At 35.4% G+C, this 14,850-nt stretch overlaps 1 protein-coding gene across 10 annotated transcripts in view; it reads left to right on the forward strand.

The window, feature by feature from the left end:
* The window catches only part of IPO11 (importin 11), a 212,120-nt gene that overhangs the window by 116,548 nt on the left and 80,722 nt on the right, over nt 1-14,850 (forward strand). For all 10 annotated transcript variants that reach the window (XM_045061184.1, XM_023256975.2, XM_045061173.1 and 7 more), the window contains exons 23-24: nt 2,844-2,923; nt 3,300-3,380. In XM_045061184.1, the coding sequence (XP_044917119.1) occupies nt 2,844-2,923; nt 3,300-3,380 (161 nt within the window). The remainder of the gene's footprint in view (nt 1-2,843; nt 2,924-3,299; nt 3,381-14,850) is intronic.

A 14,850-nucleotide genomic window follows, 5' to 3' on the forward strand; every position in this document is an offset into this window, starting at 1 on the left:
GTATAAATTATAATTAGACTAATAGATACAAATCATACATGGATAGTACAATTAGATACTATGGGTCAGAGATTTGCCGTCTGATTTCATTCACAAGCTATGAAAGAAACACTTGACCACTTAAGTTAGGCGTTTTCAGTGTGGACACTGTTGACATTTTGGGTCAGGTCATTGTTTGCTTTGAGGTGCTGTTGTGTGCATTGTAGGAAGCTTAATTGCCTCCTTAACCTCATTCCACTAGACAGTTGTAACAACCAGAGTTTCCAGCCCTTGCCATGTATCTCCTGGGAGGGCAGTAGCCCCTGCTTGATAGCATTTGATTTAAGTTATTCACAGGGTCTGAAAGTAAATACAGGGCACCTGGGTGACTCAGTTGGTTGAGTTTCCAACTCTTGATTTCAGTTCAGGTCATAATCCCAAGGTTTTGGGATTGAGCCCTGCTTGGGATTCTCTCTCTCCATTTGCTCCTCTCTCCTGCTCAGGTGTGCTCTCTCTCTATATATATAAAAATAAAACAAATAAAATAAATATGATCTCTTGCATGGTTGAAGTATGGCTCTTTTTTTTATTAAAAAAATTTTTTTTAACCTTTATTTTTGAGAGTGAGGGAGGGAAAGAGCAGTGGGAGAGGGCTAGAAAGGGGGAGACGGAGGATCTGAAATCGGCTCTGACACGGTGAGCACAGAGCCTGACGCGAGGCTCGAACTCACAAACCATGAGATTGTGACCTGAGCTGAAAGCAACAGTTGGATGCTTAACCGACTGAGCCACCCAGGCGCCTTAAAGCATAGCTCCTTTTGATATTAGACTGGACAGTAATTTTTCTTCAGAGTGTCTGTAGGAACTCATGGATATAATGAATAACATTCATTATATTTTAAACTAGATAAATTTATTAATTTTAAGTGTATTTTTAGTGTCAGTATTTAATACTTGCTGATAATAGCATGTCCTAGAAAATTCAGTCAAAGCTAACCTTGGCATGATAGAGGCATGGAAAACAGTATGAAGTGAACTAGTCACTTGAGTGTTTGCCTCTCTAGATGCACCCAGGAATAGTGTTTAAAGTGTCTGCAAGAAGAGATGGACACTGTGGTTTTGGAAATTAATCCTTCTTAAATATTGTTCCCTTCATCGTATATATTGATAAGATTTTAGATGTCAGTGATTGAGAAATTACATTCCCTGATGTGCCTGTATTGTGGCCTTTTTAAGCTCTTATTTAAGCAAGACCTTTCTGCCTTACTTGTAATCATTGCCCATCTCTTTTTCACTGTTGGTCTGCTAAACAGTGTACCCAAGTCCAGACTTGGCTTTCTCCTTGAGGAGAAAAAGACAATTTCTTGTAAGAATTATTTTATCCAGGGGTGCCTTGAGTGGCTCAGTCGCTTAAGTGTCCTAGTCTAGGTTTTACCTCAGTTCATAATCTCACTGTTTGTGAGTTCGAGCCCCATGTTGGGCTCTGTGTTGTTAGCTCAGAGACAGCTTGGGGTTCTCTCTCTCCCTCTCTCTATGCCCCTCCTCTGCTCCCACGTTCTCTCTCTCAAAATAAATAAACTTTAAAAACAACAACAACAACAACAACAACAACAACAACAACAGCTTTATCCAATATAAAGGCCTGCTCCTTTATCCAGAGATTTTGTCATCTTACATGAAAAATATTTAGATAGCTTTTATTATTTCTATGTTTTTTCATTAGTATGGTAACAATTAATCCATCTCTGTCCCTTCCACTTTTTTCATTTTAAACTGGTCTGTTGAATCCTAAAGTATGTACTGAATGTGCCTTTAAAAGACGTTTTGAGCTGGAAGTAAGATGGTCCGATACTTTTGAAAGTACACGGGAAGTTCTCATCCAAATAGAATGTCTTCTCACTTTGCTAGGATGGGAATTAATTGAGTGCCAGAGCCTAGGCCAATATTTTGTCAGAAAAAAAATATTTTTTAATCGTATTGTAAGTAGAATTTTGAAAATATTAGCAACAAAGAATGGCAGATGTTTAATGTAGATTTTGGGGTCATGTTTTGATCTGTATAATTATATACATAAGATCTGTAGTCTATTGTATTATACATGTTAAGATGTAAAATAACACTATGAACATTTGATGATATACAATTTTAATAAAATAGCTTTCTACTCGAATAGCTAAAACACAATATCCTTGTGCTATTCTGGTAGTTACAGTTTTTTAAATTTATTTATTTTGAGAGAGAGAGCTTGCATGAGCAGGGTAGGGACTGAGAGCGGGGGAGAGAGAGAATCCAAGCAGCCTCCATGCCATCAGTGTGGAGCCCAATGTGGGGCTTGAACCCATTAACTGAGATCATGACCTGAACTGAAATCAAGAGTTAGACGCTTAATGGACTAAGTCACCCAGGTGCCCCTGGTAGTTACATTTTAAGAACATCTTTTATGTGTAAGTTCTTACAGGGGAGGAGATTTGAAGATGATCAAGGATTGAGAATTATCTAAATGGTTTAAGTTTTTGGAGTGTAACAGGGACTCTTTCCATAAGTAGGGCACTAGCACTAGAAACGTAGTTTGAAACAAAAGGTTGGTTCATTTGGTTACATAGTTCTTTTCTGAAGGGAAAAAAAAAGCCTGGTCCTTAATATTTTTTTCTGAATTGTTTTAACTAGTGGAGGTGTATGGGAAAGTACTCACGTATAGGTTGATGTCAGTTTTTAGATAGCTATCTATATCTTAGTAGTCTGAATAGCACTCAGAAAAGATTTGTAAAGAAGGGTATATAACTTAGTTCTAAATAAATTGTTTCATTTAAACTGATTGTGAACATTGAATTAATTTGTTCTTTTTCAAATAAATTTATTGGCAGAACTAAGTTCAGAAAACCTCAGAACCTGCTTTAAGATCATCAATGGTTATATCTTTTTATCATCAACAGAATTTCTACAGGTATGGTTTAGTAGTTTCTGCGTTGTAAAAATTTATGTAGTTATTTGATTGTTGCTCATTTGAAATCAAGAGGTACCTTTTACAAATTTTAAAGATCGCTCTATTACTTTAAAGAGAGAAAAAAACTTTGTAAGCACTGTAAGGCAGATAGGATGCAGATAAATGTATCCTTATATTTCTGTAAAAATCAGTAAAGCAGTGAACTGTATTTTTATTTTCTAAGCTTTTCCTTCTTAAGAGTTCTAATTGAAACTTTATATGCTTAGAACTTAAGTATATAATGCACAAATAGGTGATAGTTCCACATTGAATTTTTGCCTTTTTTAATACAGCAAATGTATTCATATGTATATTTTGACTTCTGATTGAATTTCAGACATATGCAGTAGGTCTATGTCAGTCCTTTTGTGAGCTGCTAAAGGAAATTACTACAGAAGGTCAAGTTCAAGTGCTCAAGGTATTGTCCTATGTTAAATGAATATTGTAATTTTTCCATCTGTATTTTGCAAAATTGGACCTTCATTTGGGTTTGGATGATTGGCAAGAAAAGTACTGGACAGTTTTTTCTTTTAAAGTTATTTAATTTCTCTGACACCTCTGAACCAGGGATCTCAAACTTGAATGTGCATACAGATCTCCTGAGGATGTTGTTAAAATGCAGATACCACGTTTCTGACAAGGTCCCTGCTGATGGGACACTAATCAAGGCCCATTCCTCCTCCCCCATTCTGAAACCTTACTTTGTGTAGCAAGGCTTTAAAATGTTTATGAATTGTAAACATATATTGGTAGCATGTGATACGTCTCACTACTCCAGTTGGTTAGCCTGCTTTTAGGAAGAAATTTTATTATTATAATTTAGAACTTTTAATTTGTGTTGGCTATCATAGTTACACTACTAACTTGTATAGATTGTGTATAATTTAGAATGAATATCAAATCATTGTGTTGTATACCTGAAAGTAATGTATGTTCTATGTCAGTTATACCTCAATTAAAAAAAAAAAACTTTAAAAATAAACTGAGTTAATCTTTATGCCTTATATCTTTCCAGGTTAAAGATCTTTATATGTTGCATATAATTGTGTATAATTAAGAACAGGCTCCGAGTTGTATATATTTATGTACTTAAGATATAACTAGTATCAAATATATATATTTATAAACACATAGGTGTTTATAAATATAGTGAAATACATATATTTATAAACACATAGGTGTTTATAAATATATAGTGAAATATATCTTTACATGTACACGTATGTGTGTGTATATACATAACGTTCACATGTGCTCTGTTTGTACTTCACAAGAATGTACATCCCCTTTTTATCCCCCTCATTTCTTAGCTGTGTTCTAGATCAGATATGGTCAGATATGCAAGATGGTTAGGTGAAGTGTTAATTATCATAACAAAGTATGATTTATTGTATGGAAACCATGGCATTTATTTAGGTCCTAAAAACTATATGATTCCCCCCAGTGAAATAAAAAGTGTTTGCTCAAAGAGGTCCATTTTAAGAAAGGTACAATTGACCCTTGAATAAGTCAGAGGCTTAAGTTGGTGACACTCTGCACATTTGAAAATCCAGGTTTAACTTCTGAATCCCCATAAACTTCTAATAAACCCTGCTGTTGACCAAACGCTTATGTAAATAATCCATTAACACGTGTGTTTTAAGTTTATCTGTATTATATACTGTATTCTTAAAGTAAGGCAGAAAAAATGTTATATGGAAATCATATGAGATAAAAGAAATGAGAAAATGCATTTACTGTACTGAAAAAATCTGCATAAAAGTGGAATTGCACACTTCAAACCCATGTTGTTTGAGAGTCAGCTGTATGTAACTAATGAAAGTAATTGTCATACTAATCCACAGTGTAAATGGGGGGGGGGGTACTAAGCGGGTAAATGTGCAGATGGTAAAATCCTCTGTATTAACCACTGTGATAGCTGCTATGCTTCGAATAAGAGTACTTATCAGTGTGAACTTACTGAAGCATCATAATATTTAAAGTGTTCTTCAGACATTTATTGTATATACGCACTTGTAAAACTCCAGATATCCATGTTAATATGCTTATTGATTTTACTTTCATATTGGTTGCATTTGATATCTTTGGTGATTATTCATTTATTCACCAAGTAGGTCAGCAAACTTTCTGTAAAGTACCAGACAGTAAATGTTTTAGGGTTTGTGGGCCCATAGAGTCTTTGTCTCAACTATTTGTATCTGCCATTATAGAATTGAAAGCAGTTATAAATGATATGTAATTGAATAAGTGTGGCTGTATTCCAGTAATGCTTTATTGATAGGGTTATGGTTCACGGGCATAGTGTGCCAACCCTTGGTATTGGTATTTATTGCTTTCTTCTACTAGGCATAGGTGATAGGAAAACAGTTTCTGCTTTTTTAAAAAAAATTTTTTTTAATGTTTATTTATTTTTGAGAGAGAGAAACAGAGTGTGAGCAGGGGAGGGGCAGAGAGAGAGGGAGACACAGAATTGGAAGCAGGCTCCAGGCTCCGAGCTGTCAGCCCAGAGCCCGACGCGGGGCTCAAACTCGCAGACTGTGAGGTCATGACCTGAGCTGAAGTCGGACGCTTAACCGACTGAGCCACCCAGGCGCCCCCAGTTTCTGCTTTTAACTCATTTTGTTGGAGGGGAGTGGCAAGTAAACAAAACAGTCCCTATTCAGTGTTATTTAAACAGTGGTTTTGCATTAGAGGTTTAGTAGGGGTTTATGGTTTCCAGATAAAACACAGTTTTTTAATTTGCAAATTATGGCAACCTAGGTTAGGATGAATTAGACAAATACCAAGTTAAATAACACAAAGAAGTGAGAAAGACTAAGAGCAGAGAAAATACTGTGATGATTGTCTATTGAAGGTGAAGATAATGGTGGTATTTAAAACACATAGTAACTATAAATTGGAAGGTATCCTATGCCGTAGTACAGAGGTTTTCACTTATCAGATGATCAGCCAAGGGAGGTACCGGATCATATCATTAAGGACTATATATATTTCCCAGGGCCACTATAACAAAGTACCACAGTGTGGGTGACTTACAACAATAGAAGTCAACGTATAATAGTAATTACGTTTCTCATAGGGTTCTACGTACCAGAAGTCTAAAATCAAGATGTTGGCGCGGCCAACAAAATATGGCAAAACTCTGCTTTTAATTTCATATTTATTTTCTTTCTTAGTATAGGGTTAAAGGGTGAGAATGTGAGCCACAGTTGGAAAAGAAGCATTGGGCTCTGAAGGGGTAATTATAGGAATCTGTGGCTTATAGAGACCCTGGATGCCTGAGGCCTGGTCTGCTGCTATGTGTTTTCTCAGTCCTCACTCCCACTACTTTCAAAGGATTCTCTCAGCTGCAAAGATTTTAAGTAACACTGGACATGTTGTGTACAAAAATGTTCTTGCGAATTTTTAATGCATTTATGCCCTTACCAAACTGATGTAGCAGCAATATATAATTTTACTGAGAAACTTCATTTGTCTTAGGTAATCCTAGCCTCATCTTTTGCCTGGGTGATAATTTCTTCCCCAGAACTAGAAGATACTTTAAAAAAAAAAAAAAGTCAACACTGGGCCTTAATTCTACCTGAGGAAGAAATGACTGGCAATATAGGAGTGAAAGAAATTTGAAAGGAAATTGCCTTCTCATTTTGATGGTATCTTTATAGATTTCTCTCTCTCTCTCTCTCTCTCTCTCTCTCTCTTTCTCTTTCTCTCTCGGAGTGTGTGTGTGTGTGTGTGTATCTATTTTTCTCCTCTAGGAGACTAAGCTTTTCCATGGTCCTAACTTCAATAAATTATGTATTTTCTTTTCTCTGAATGCATACAGTGTAAATGTTTTGGAAGCGAGGGAATCCATAATTCTTACGTTAAGGATTGCACAGTGATTATCCCTACGTCCAGCAGAAATACCAACTAAAACATACCAACTGTACATTTGCAGTGTTATTCCCTCTTGGCCTGTGCTTTGACATCCATCTGGAGTATATTCTGGGCCTAACTTCTCTCATTTGTTAATGTAAGGAGTTGTGCCACATGAAATTTTAATAATTCGTAACTGCATTATCTGAAGTCATCTGTGCTAAATTTTAATGGATATATTTTAAGAGATTAAGAGGTTGTTTCTTAGTTTTAAACATCTCCAAAAAAAATTTGAAGTGTTTTTGCTTTTTCCTGCTTTGTCATGGTATTAATAATTTTTGAAGGACAAATTGTTCTGAGCCATATGGAATGGGCATTGTGAAATTCATTTGAAAAATGATGCAGATTTTTAGGATGTGTCATAAGGGGAACGTTGACTATTTTTAATTCTATTCTTAACGAAATAATATAATTAAAGCGGTCTAGCATGGTGGGTGAGACTACAGATTGAAGTGAAACTTGCCAGGGTTGGAATATTGGCCCTGCTCCTTCACAGCTGTGGAAGGTGAGCAGGTTACTGTGTTCCTCACTTTCCATCTTGAAAATGGGCAGGAAAACTACCTGTATCCTAGAGTTGAGAGGAGGATCACATGAGCTTACATGTGTGAAGTACTCACCACAGTGCCTACCATGTAATCAGGTAGTATAAGTGTTGGCTATTTTTACCTAATTATATAATTAAGTACTTGTCCGATATCTCCCTTCAGAGAAAGTTAGGCTACCAAACTTGTAGGCCATATAATTCATTTGGTTAAGATTTTTGGCTCTAAGAAAACCAAAACAAATCAAGTTATTCCACCTCTTCTATTGAACATTTCTTCTAAATAAGTGTTTATTTAAAGTAAAAAATACATTAGTTAAAACTTCAAAACTAAGGCTATTTACACAATGATAAAGCTTCATTTTTTATCAAGAGTTATATATCTCAGGGGCACCTGGGTGGCTCAGTCGGTTAAGCAGCCGACTTCGGCTCAGGTCATGATCTCGCGGTCCGTGAGTTCGAGCCCCGCGTCGGGCTCTGTGCTGACAGCTCAGAGCCTGGAGCCTGTTTCAGATTCTGTGTCTCCCGCTCTCTCTGACCCTCCCCCATTCATGCTCTGTCTCTCTCTGTCTCAAAAATAAATAAACGTTAAAAAAAAAAAAAAGAATTATATATCTCAGCTGGCTCTTTGAAATTAATTTTATTTAATTCTTTCTGGCTTTCCAAAATAGTAGCATAGTCTTTTAAAAATTTTTTATTGTGGAAATTACCAAATTTACTAGAAAAAAATTTCTTTGCCTCTCCTTTTTCCTTTCATGTGAAAGGTGATATCACTGTTGGTTTTTTTTTATTAAAAATTTTTTTTTAATGTTTATTTTTGAGAGAGAGAGCGCAAGTGGGACAAGAGCAAAGAGAGAGGGAGACACAGAATCTGAAGCAGGATCCAGGCTCTGAGCTGTCAGCACAGAGCCCGACACGGAGCCGGAACTCAGGAACTGTGAGATCATGACCTGAGCTGAAGTCGGACGCTCAGCAATTCACTGAGCCATCCGTGCGCCCCTGATATCATTGTTTCTTAATTGTACGTAATAATATTTGATTTAGTAATTCAGCACAAATCAGTTATCATGCAAGTGTACGTTAAAATATTTGTACCATTTAACAAAAGTTAAAGATTAAACCAGTTTCTTCGGACATATGGCGACAGGAGTTCCTTGATAGGATATGAGTACTTGAATTAAAAATTGGCCATCTCATACAACATTTAACACTATTTTTGGGTAAACATTGCTATAACTAAACCTGTGTATTTTATTTGAAATCTCAGAGGCTAGATCTTATCATTTAATTGATGATAAATACTAGGAGTTTGGCAACTATGAATAAATTATTTGTGTTTTTTAAATGAAGGAATATTTTAGGACAATGGTGCTTTTATGCCTGTACTTGAAAACTGAGAGAATTCTCAAAATTTTTGTCATTTTCCTATTCTCAGAGTTCCAGTAAAGCTATAATAATATTTAATATTAGCTCATTATTTTCATTTTAATACCTCTAACATACTGTTTCTTAATATAGTAAGCCATATAACATTTTTAATACATTTTTGGCTAAATGTCACTGTTACACTAATTTCTGACACTATCTAGAAGTAACTGCTTTATTCTTTGAAGCAGAAAATTATAATGTTACAAAAATTGGATAGAGAGACAAGTATACCTGCTTTAGAAGCATATGGTTAAGAGCAAAAATAGACTTTATTATATTTTGTGACTCAGAACAAGTTATCTAGGTGAATACAATTATATTCTAAAAATACTCAAATTTGAATTACTAACCTCTCTTTAATTTGAAATTTGTCTATATGAATACATATCATTTTGAGTTTAGAAACTCTCTTGTCATGGTCTTATCAACCAGTAATGAGTCATGTTGCTTTCATTCACTGTAGTAAGACTTAAGATGGCACAAATATTTTTAAGGTATAATTTATTCTGTAATAATAATAATAGATCTAATATTAACATATATACTACACATTGCTAAGCACATAACTGTCCTCACATAAACTTATGATAGTACTGGTTTTTTTCCCCATTTTACAGATGAGAAATTAAATCACAAAGAGGTAAATACTTTGTCCAAGGTCACACACCTACTAAGTATTGGATCTGTGATATAAACATAGGCATTCTGACTTCAGGATCCATGCCTTTAACCACTGTGTTTGCAGTGTAAGCCTAAAACAAGAAAATGGTTTGAGTGGAAGATACCAGCTAAAAGCCTGCAATTTTTTTTTGACAGATTTAAAAAATATAGTCTGTTCCAAGTATATTCAGAAAAGGGATGGATTAAAACCAAAGTGTAGAAGTTTAATTTATAATAGCAGAATGATAAAAAATAATTAGTAATAGGTAATTAGATGATTGGAGGTACCCCAGCTTATTAAACCACATGGAAAAGTACTGTGCAGCTTAAAAAGGAATGAAGATGACCTCTGTATAGTAGTGTTCGAATGATTTTGAGATTATAGGCAGCGACTAGTGTCTGGAATTTTCTTGTTTCAAGAGTACAGCATACAGAGCAAGGGACAAATAAACCAAATTAATAATGGTGGTTATGGAGTGGGAAGAGGGAGAGAGGGTAAAAGGTAGATCTTTCAGGTTGTATGCCTGTTGTTTGCTTTAGGTTTTGGAGTCAAATAGATGCTTTACAGGATTTAAAATAATAAAGCAGAAGTAGTTCCTAAAGATCAAAAACAGCTAAAACATTTGCATCTATTATTATGTTGGTGCCATAGCCATCTGAGAAGAATATTTCAAGTAACTTTAGTACATAGTATTTTACATGTGTATCCCTGGTGGGATACAATATTAGACCAGAAAGAAACACTCGGAAATTATAAATTGCGTTCAACAGTGTTATTGTCATTAGTAATTATTAGTATGGTTATTTTGAAACCTGTAAGTATATATGTAGAACCTTGTATTTATTAGTAAGAAACAAGTTAATGTTATTACAATCTGAGATTTTTCACTGTAAGAGAAAGATGGAAATACAAAATCAAAGAGTTTATGTCAAATGCTATAATGTTAGCTGGAGTTGGTGAATTTATGGTGTATACTTTTCGGGAAGAGAAAACAGATTTCTTTTTTTTTTTTTTTTTTTTCAACGTTTATTTATTTTAGGGACAGAGAGAGACAAAGCATGAACCGGGGAGGGTCAGAGAAAGGGAGACACAGAATCAGAAACAGGCTCCAGGCTCTGAGCCATCAGCCCAGAGCCCGACGCGGGGCTCGAACTCACGGACCGTGAGATCGTGACCTGGCTGAAGTCAGACGCTTAACCGACTGCGCCACCCAGGCGCCCCACAGATTTCTTAAAGCTGTCTAAGGGAAAGACCTAGAAGCAGTGTTAATCCAGTGGCATAGATTGTGGCATAGAATCCTAGAACATAGATTGTGGCCTGTAAATGTTGTTTCCTGCTGGTTGGCTCCAGAGTTGAGACAAGAGATACTCAAAATAAAATGGAGAGATATCTTTGTGTTAGAACGAAGAGAAGGTGGGAGTCTATGAAAAGGATACAGGAATCAATTTGAAGGAGCTCCTACTTGGCTAATGATGGGACAGTTTGAGCATCAGAATAAAACTGCACTGATTAAAACACATCACACAAGCTAGAATTCCTGAGAACATAATGATTCCCCTCCTAAGAACATAATGATTCCCCTCCTAAGAAGAGTAAGTTATGATTTAAATTCTATTAATATCTGTATATTACCTTATTTTAAAGTATCTTTGATTACTTTAGTTGTCTTTAGAGTTATTTTCTTCTGTTTGGCCATCCATGTGTACCTGCATTTCACTTGATATATACAGAATTGTTTATTACCCCTGAAATCATTAGATGGATTTTTCAAATTTTTTTTAGAATGGAAGGCAGTGCTGCTGAACAAAATGTTCGGAAGGATTTTGATCCTAGGTTTATAGAGGTGCCTTCTTCAGTGGAAATAGTCATAATTTTAGCTCTGTGGCTTTTAAGTCAAAACTGCTTTATCTTACTTGGAAAGTGGACTGTGAAATGTCATGTGTGGAAGTTAAAAAGGACCGTTCCATGGATTTTCACTTGTGAGGTTCATCATGTCCACAATAAAACCTCATTATTATTAGCAGGACCACAATTGTACCATTGGCCAAACATGAAAACTAGGATTAATTCCAGACTTTTTCACCTTTGGTTAACTGTTCAATTGGTTTTCTAAATCTTATCAGTTCTATTTTTTAAATTTTCTCTTGATTCTGTTTCACAATCCCTGCTCCAAGTCTCATAATAGCATTTTGGTACATAATTTTTCAGAAACAACCTCATCTTCCATAGCTATGGTTCCTAACCTTTTTGAATACAAAGATTCCATTTTAGTCCTGAAATATTTGTGGGTCCTTTATACAATAGTAACTGTCTTTATATATAAAGAAAATGCATACTGACGGCTGGTTTGTACTGAATGATAGATTTAAGTGAATTTATACTTTGAAAATCATAACGATCTAAATGTGTGATGATTACTCCTTTTCTGCACACGCTTCTATAATCTTTGGAGTTAATAATTTTTTTGGTGTAATTTTTTATATGCACTACTTTCTTTGCCAGTAGTTTCTGCTCAATACATTCAGATGCTTTGACCCATCAGGTATTTTATTACTTTAATTTTCTTGATGAAGTCTCTTCCAGAGCTATCCTCACTCCCCGGCCTTCCTCTTCTGCCCCAGGCTTGTAGCTACTTCTTGTTCCCAGTATCCCGAAATTTTACAATGATGTGCATTGATGTCAGTTGATTTTAATTTATTGTACTAGGCCCTACTGGGGTCTCCTAGTCTGAAAACTCTTTTAGAGCCTTTCAAGATAATACACTATCTTCCCTGGGGAGAGAGATGGTCAGTTGCCCAGATGTGCAGATTTGGGAATATTGGGCAATCTGTTCCATAAATAGACTTTCAGTCAGTCTTAGTTTTAGCTTTTTCTATACTCTATTTTCCAAAGGAGATTCTGCTAATTTCTGTGGGTTTTGATGAGAGGTAGCAAGAAGATAGATGTTGTAAATTAAGTTGCTTCTCCACTCTGTCCATTGCAACCTTAGGTTTTTAGCTCTTTGTGACCTGATAAGTCAGTTACTTTTTTAATTTCTTCTTTGTGTCTTCCAGTGTTCATCTCTCATCCTGTGGTCCTTTTACAATTATGCCCCCTCCCTTTAAAATCCTTGTACTGTAATTATAGCAGAGTATCAGGAGGGAATGAAGTTAAATGTTTGTCTAACATCAGCAGATGATTTATTTTCCATTCATAGCTAAAGTAGAGACTTGGTGGTAGCATCTACCTCTGAGATTCTCTCAGTTTACTAGTTTATCTACATATTTCCCCATCTTATTCCAAATCTCTCTCTCTTTTTTTAAATACACTTTATTGTGGTTAGATTGAATTATCTTCAGAATTTCATCTCTGGTTGCTTTTAATCAGGAGCTGTGATATCTTTTATCCTATATCTCTTAGTAGATAGAATATTGCTTGGCCCAGAGAGTTTTTGTATTTTTAAACTTTTCTTTGGACATTCCCTTTACTTCTTGCTCAAAATTAGAGCATCCATGGGTATTATTTGCTTATCCTGACAATGTTTCAAAATGCATGGAGATATATTTGATTGTGATCGTGTTTGGAGTATGCTCTTGGCGGATAATGAACAGAAACCAGAGATGCTAAAAGCCCCTCAATGCATGGAGTAGTCCTGAACAGTAAATCCTTATCCCACTCAGAATGTCAGTCATCACGCTTGAGAAATAATGCTACAAGTTTTAAGGGCAGCTTGGCTCTGCCTTGAGTCTAGTACCTGCCCACAAACCTCTTAAATGGTGTCTGGTTTCATTCTTAACTCTCCAGCAGTAGTGCTATAAGCATGGGAAATTCCTTCTTGGTCCTCATTGCTGCTTCCTGACTATTGCCCTTCTTGCTCCCTAAAAAATATAACAAAAATAAACAAACAAAAAATCTCACTCTACTTTGAATTTCATGCTACCTATCTTTGTTATAGAGGGAACCCATTTCACTCACACTTCAAAATTTTCACCTGTAACAATCAGTGTTGATGATTGGTAACTTACATAATTATATTATAAATGAAATAAGATTATTTCTCACGTAATATACAGTGTGTATGCAACAAGCCTTTTTTGTCTAATTTATTGATAAACTTGGAAGGTGCATTCACCTTTGGAGAGTGAGTATAGTTTTTATTAACTTCCCTTTTCTTGCTTAAAAGCTAATACTTTTAAAAATAATTAACATACATTATTTAGGTATGTAATAAAATGATCTAGTAGTTCTGCACATGACTCTGTTCTCAGCATGAAAAGTGTACTCTTAATCCCCTTCACTCTATATCACACACCTTCCCACCTACCACCTCTGGTAACCACCAGTTCTCTGTATTTAAGACTGTTTTTTTGGCTTGTCTCTTTTTTTCTTTGTAAACTATTTTGTTGCATAAATTCCACACGAGTGCAATCATATGGTATTTGTCTTTCTCTCACTGACTTATGTCATATAGCATAATACCCTCTAGATCCATCTGTGTTGTTGCAAATGGCAAGAGTTCATTCTTTTTTATGGCTGAGTAATATTCCATTGTATATCTGTACCACATCCTTTTTATCTTTTCGTCTGTGGATGGCCACTTGAGTTGCTTCCGTATCTTGGCTCCTGGAGATAATGCTAGAATAAACATAGAATAAAGCGTATGTCTTTTTGAATTAGTGTTTTCATTTTCTTTGGGTAAATAGCTAGTAATGGGTTACTGAATCATAAGATACTTCTAGTTATAATTGTTTGAGGTCGCTCCATACTGTTTTCCACACGGCTGCACCTGTTTGCAATCCCACCAACAGTGCAACAGGGTTCCTTTTTCCCCACATCCTCAGTTATTTTAGCCATTTTTTCGGTGTGACATGATGCCTCATTTTGGTTTTAATTTTTATTTCCCTGATGATGAGTGATACTGAACATCTTTTCATGTGTCTGTTGGCAATGTATATGTCTTCTTTGGAAAAATACCTATTTGTCATCTCATTTTGATCAGATTATTTGTTTTTTGGGGGTGGTGGTATTGCATTGTCTAAGTTCTTTATATGTCTTGGATATTAATCCGTTTCAGATACATTATTTGCAATTATCTTCTTACGCTTGGTAGATTGTCTTTTTGTTGTTGATGGTTTCCTTTGCTGTGCAAAACCTTTTTATTTTGGTGTAGTTCCAATGCTTGCCTTTTGCTTTTGTTTCCCTCACCAAAGGAGACTCAAGTGTTTCTACAGCAGACGTCTAAGACATTACTGCCTATGTGTCTTCCAGGAATTTTATCGTTTTGGATCTCACATTTAGGTCTTTAATCCATTTTGAGTTTGTTTCTGTATATGGTACAATAAAATGATCCAGTTTCATTCTTTT

This window comes from Felis catus, chromosome A1 (genome assembly GCF_018350175.1).
Source record: "Felis catus isolate Fca126 chromosome A1, F.catus_Fca126_mat1.0, whole genome shotgun sequence".
In the NCBI taxonomy this organism is placed as follows: Eukaryota; Metazoa; Chordata; class Mammalia; order Carnivora; family Felidae; genus Felis; species Felis catus.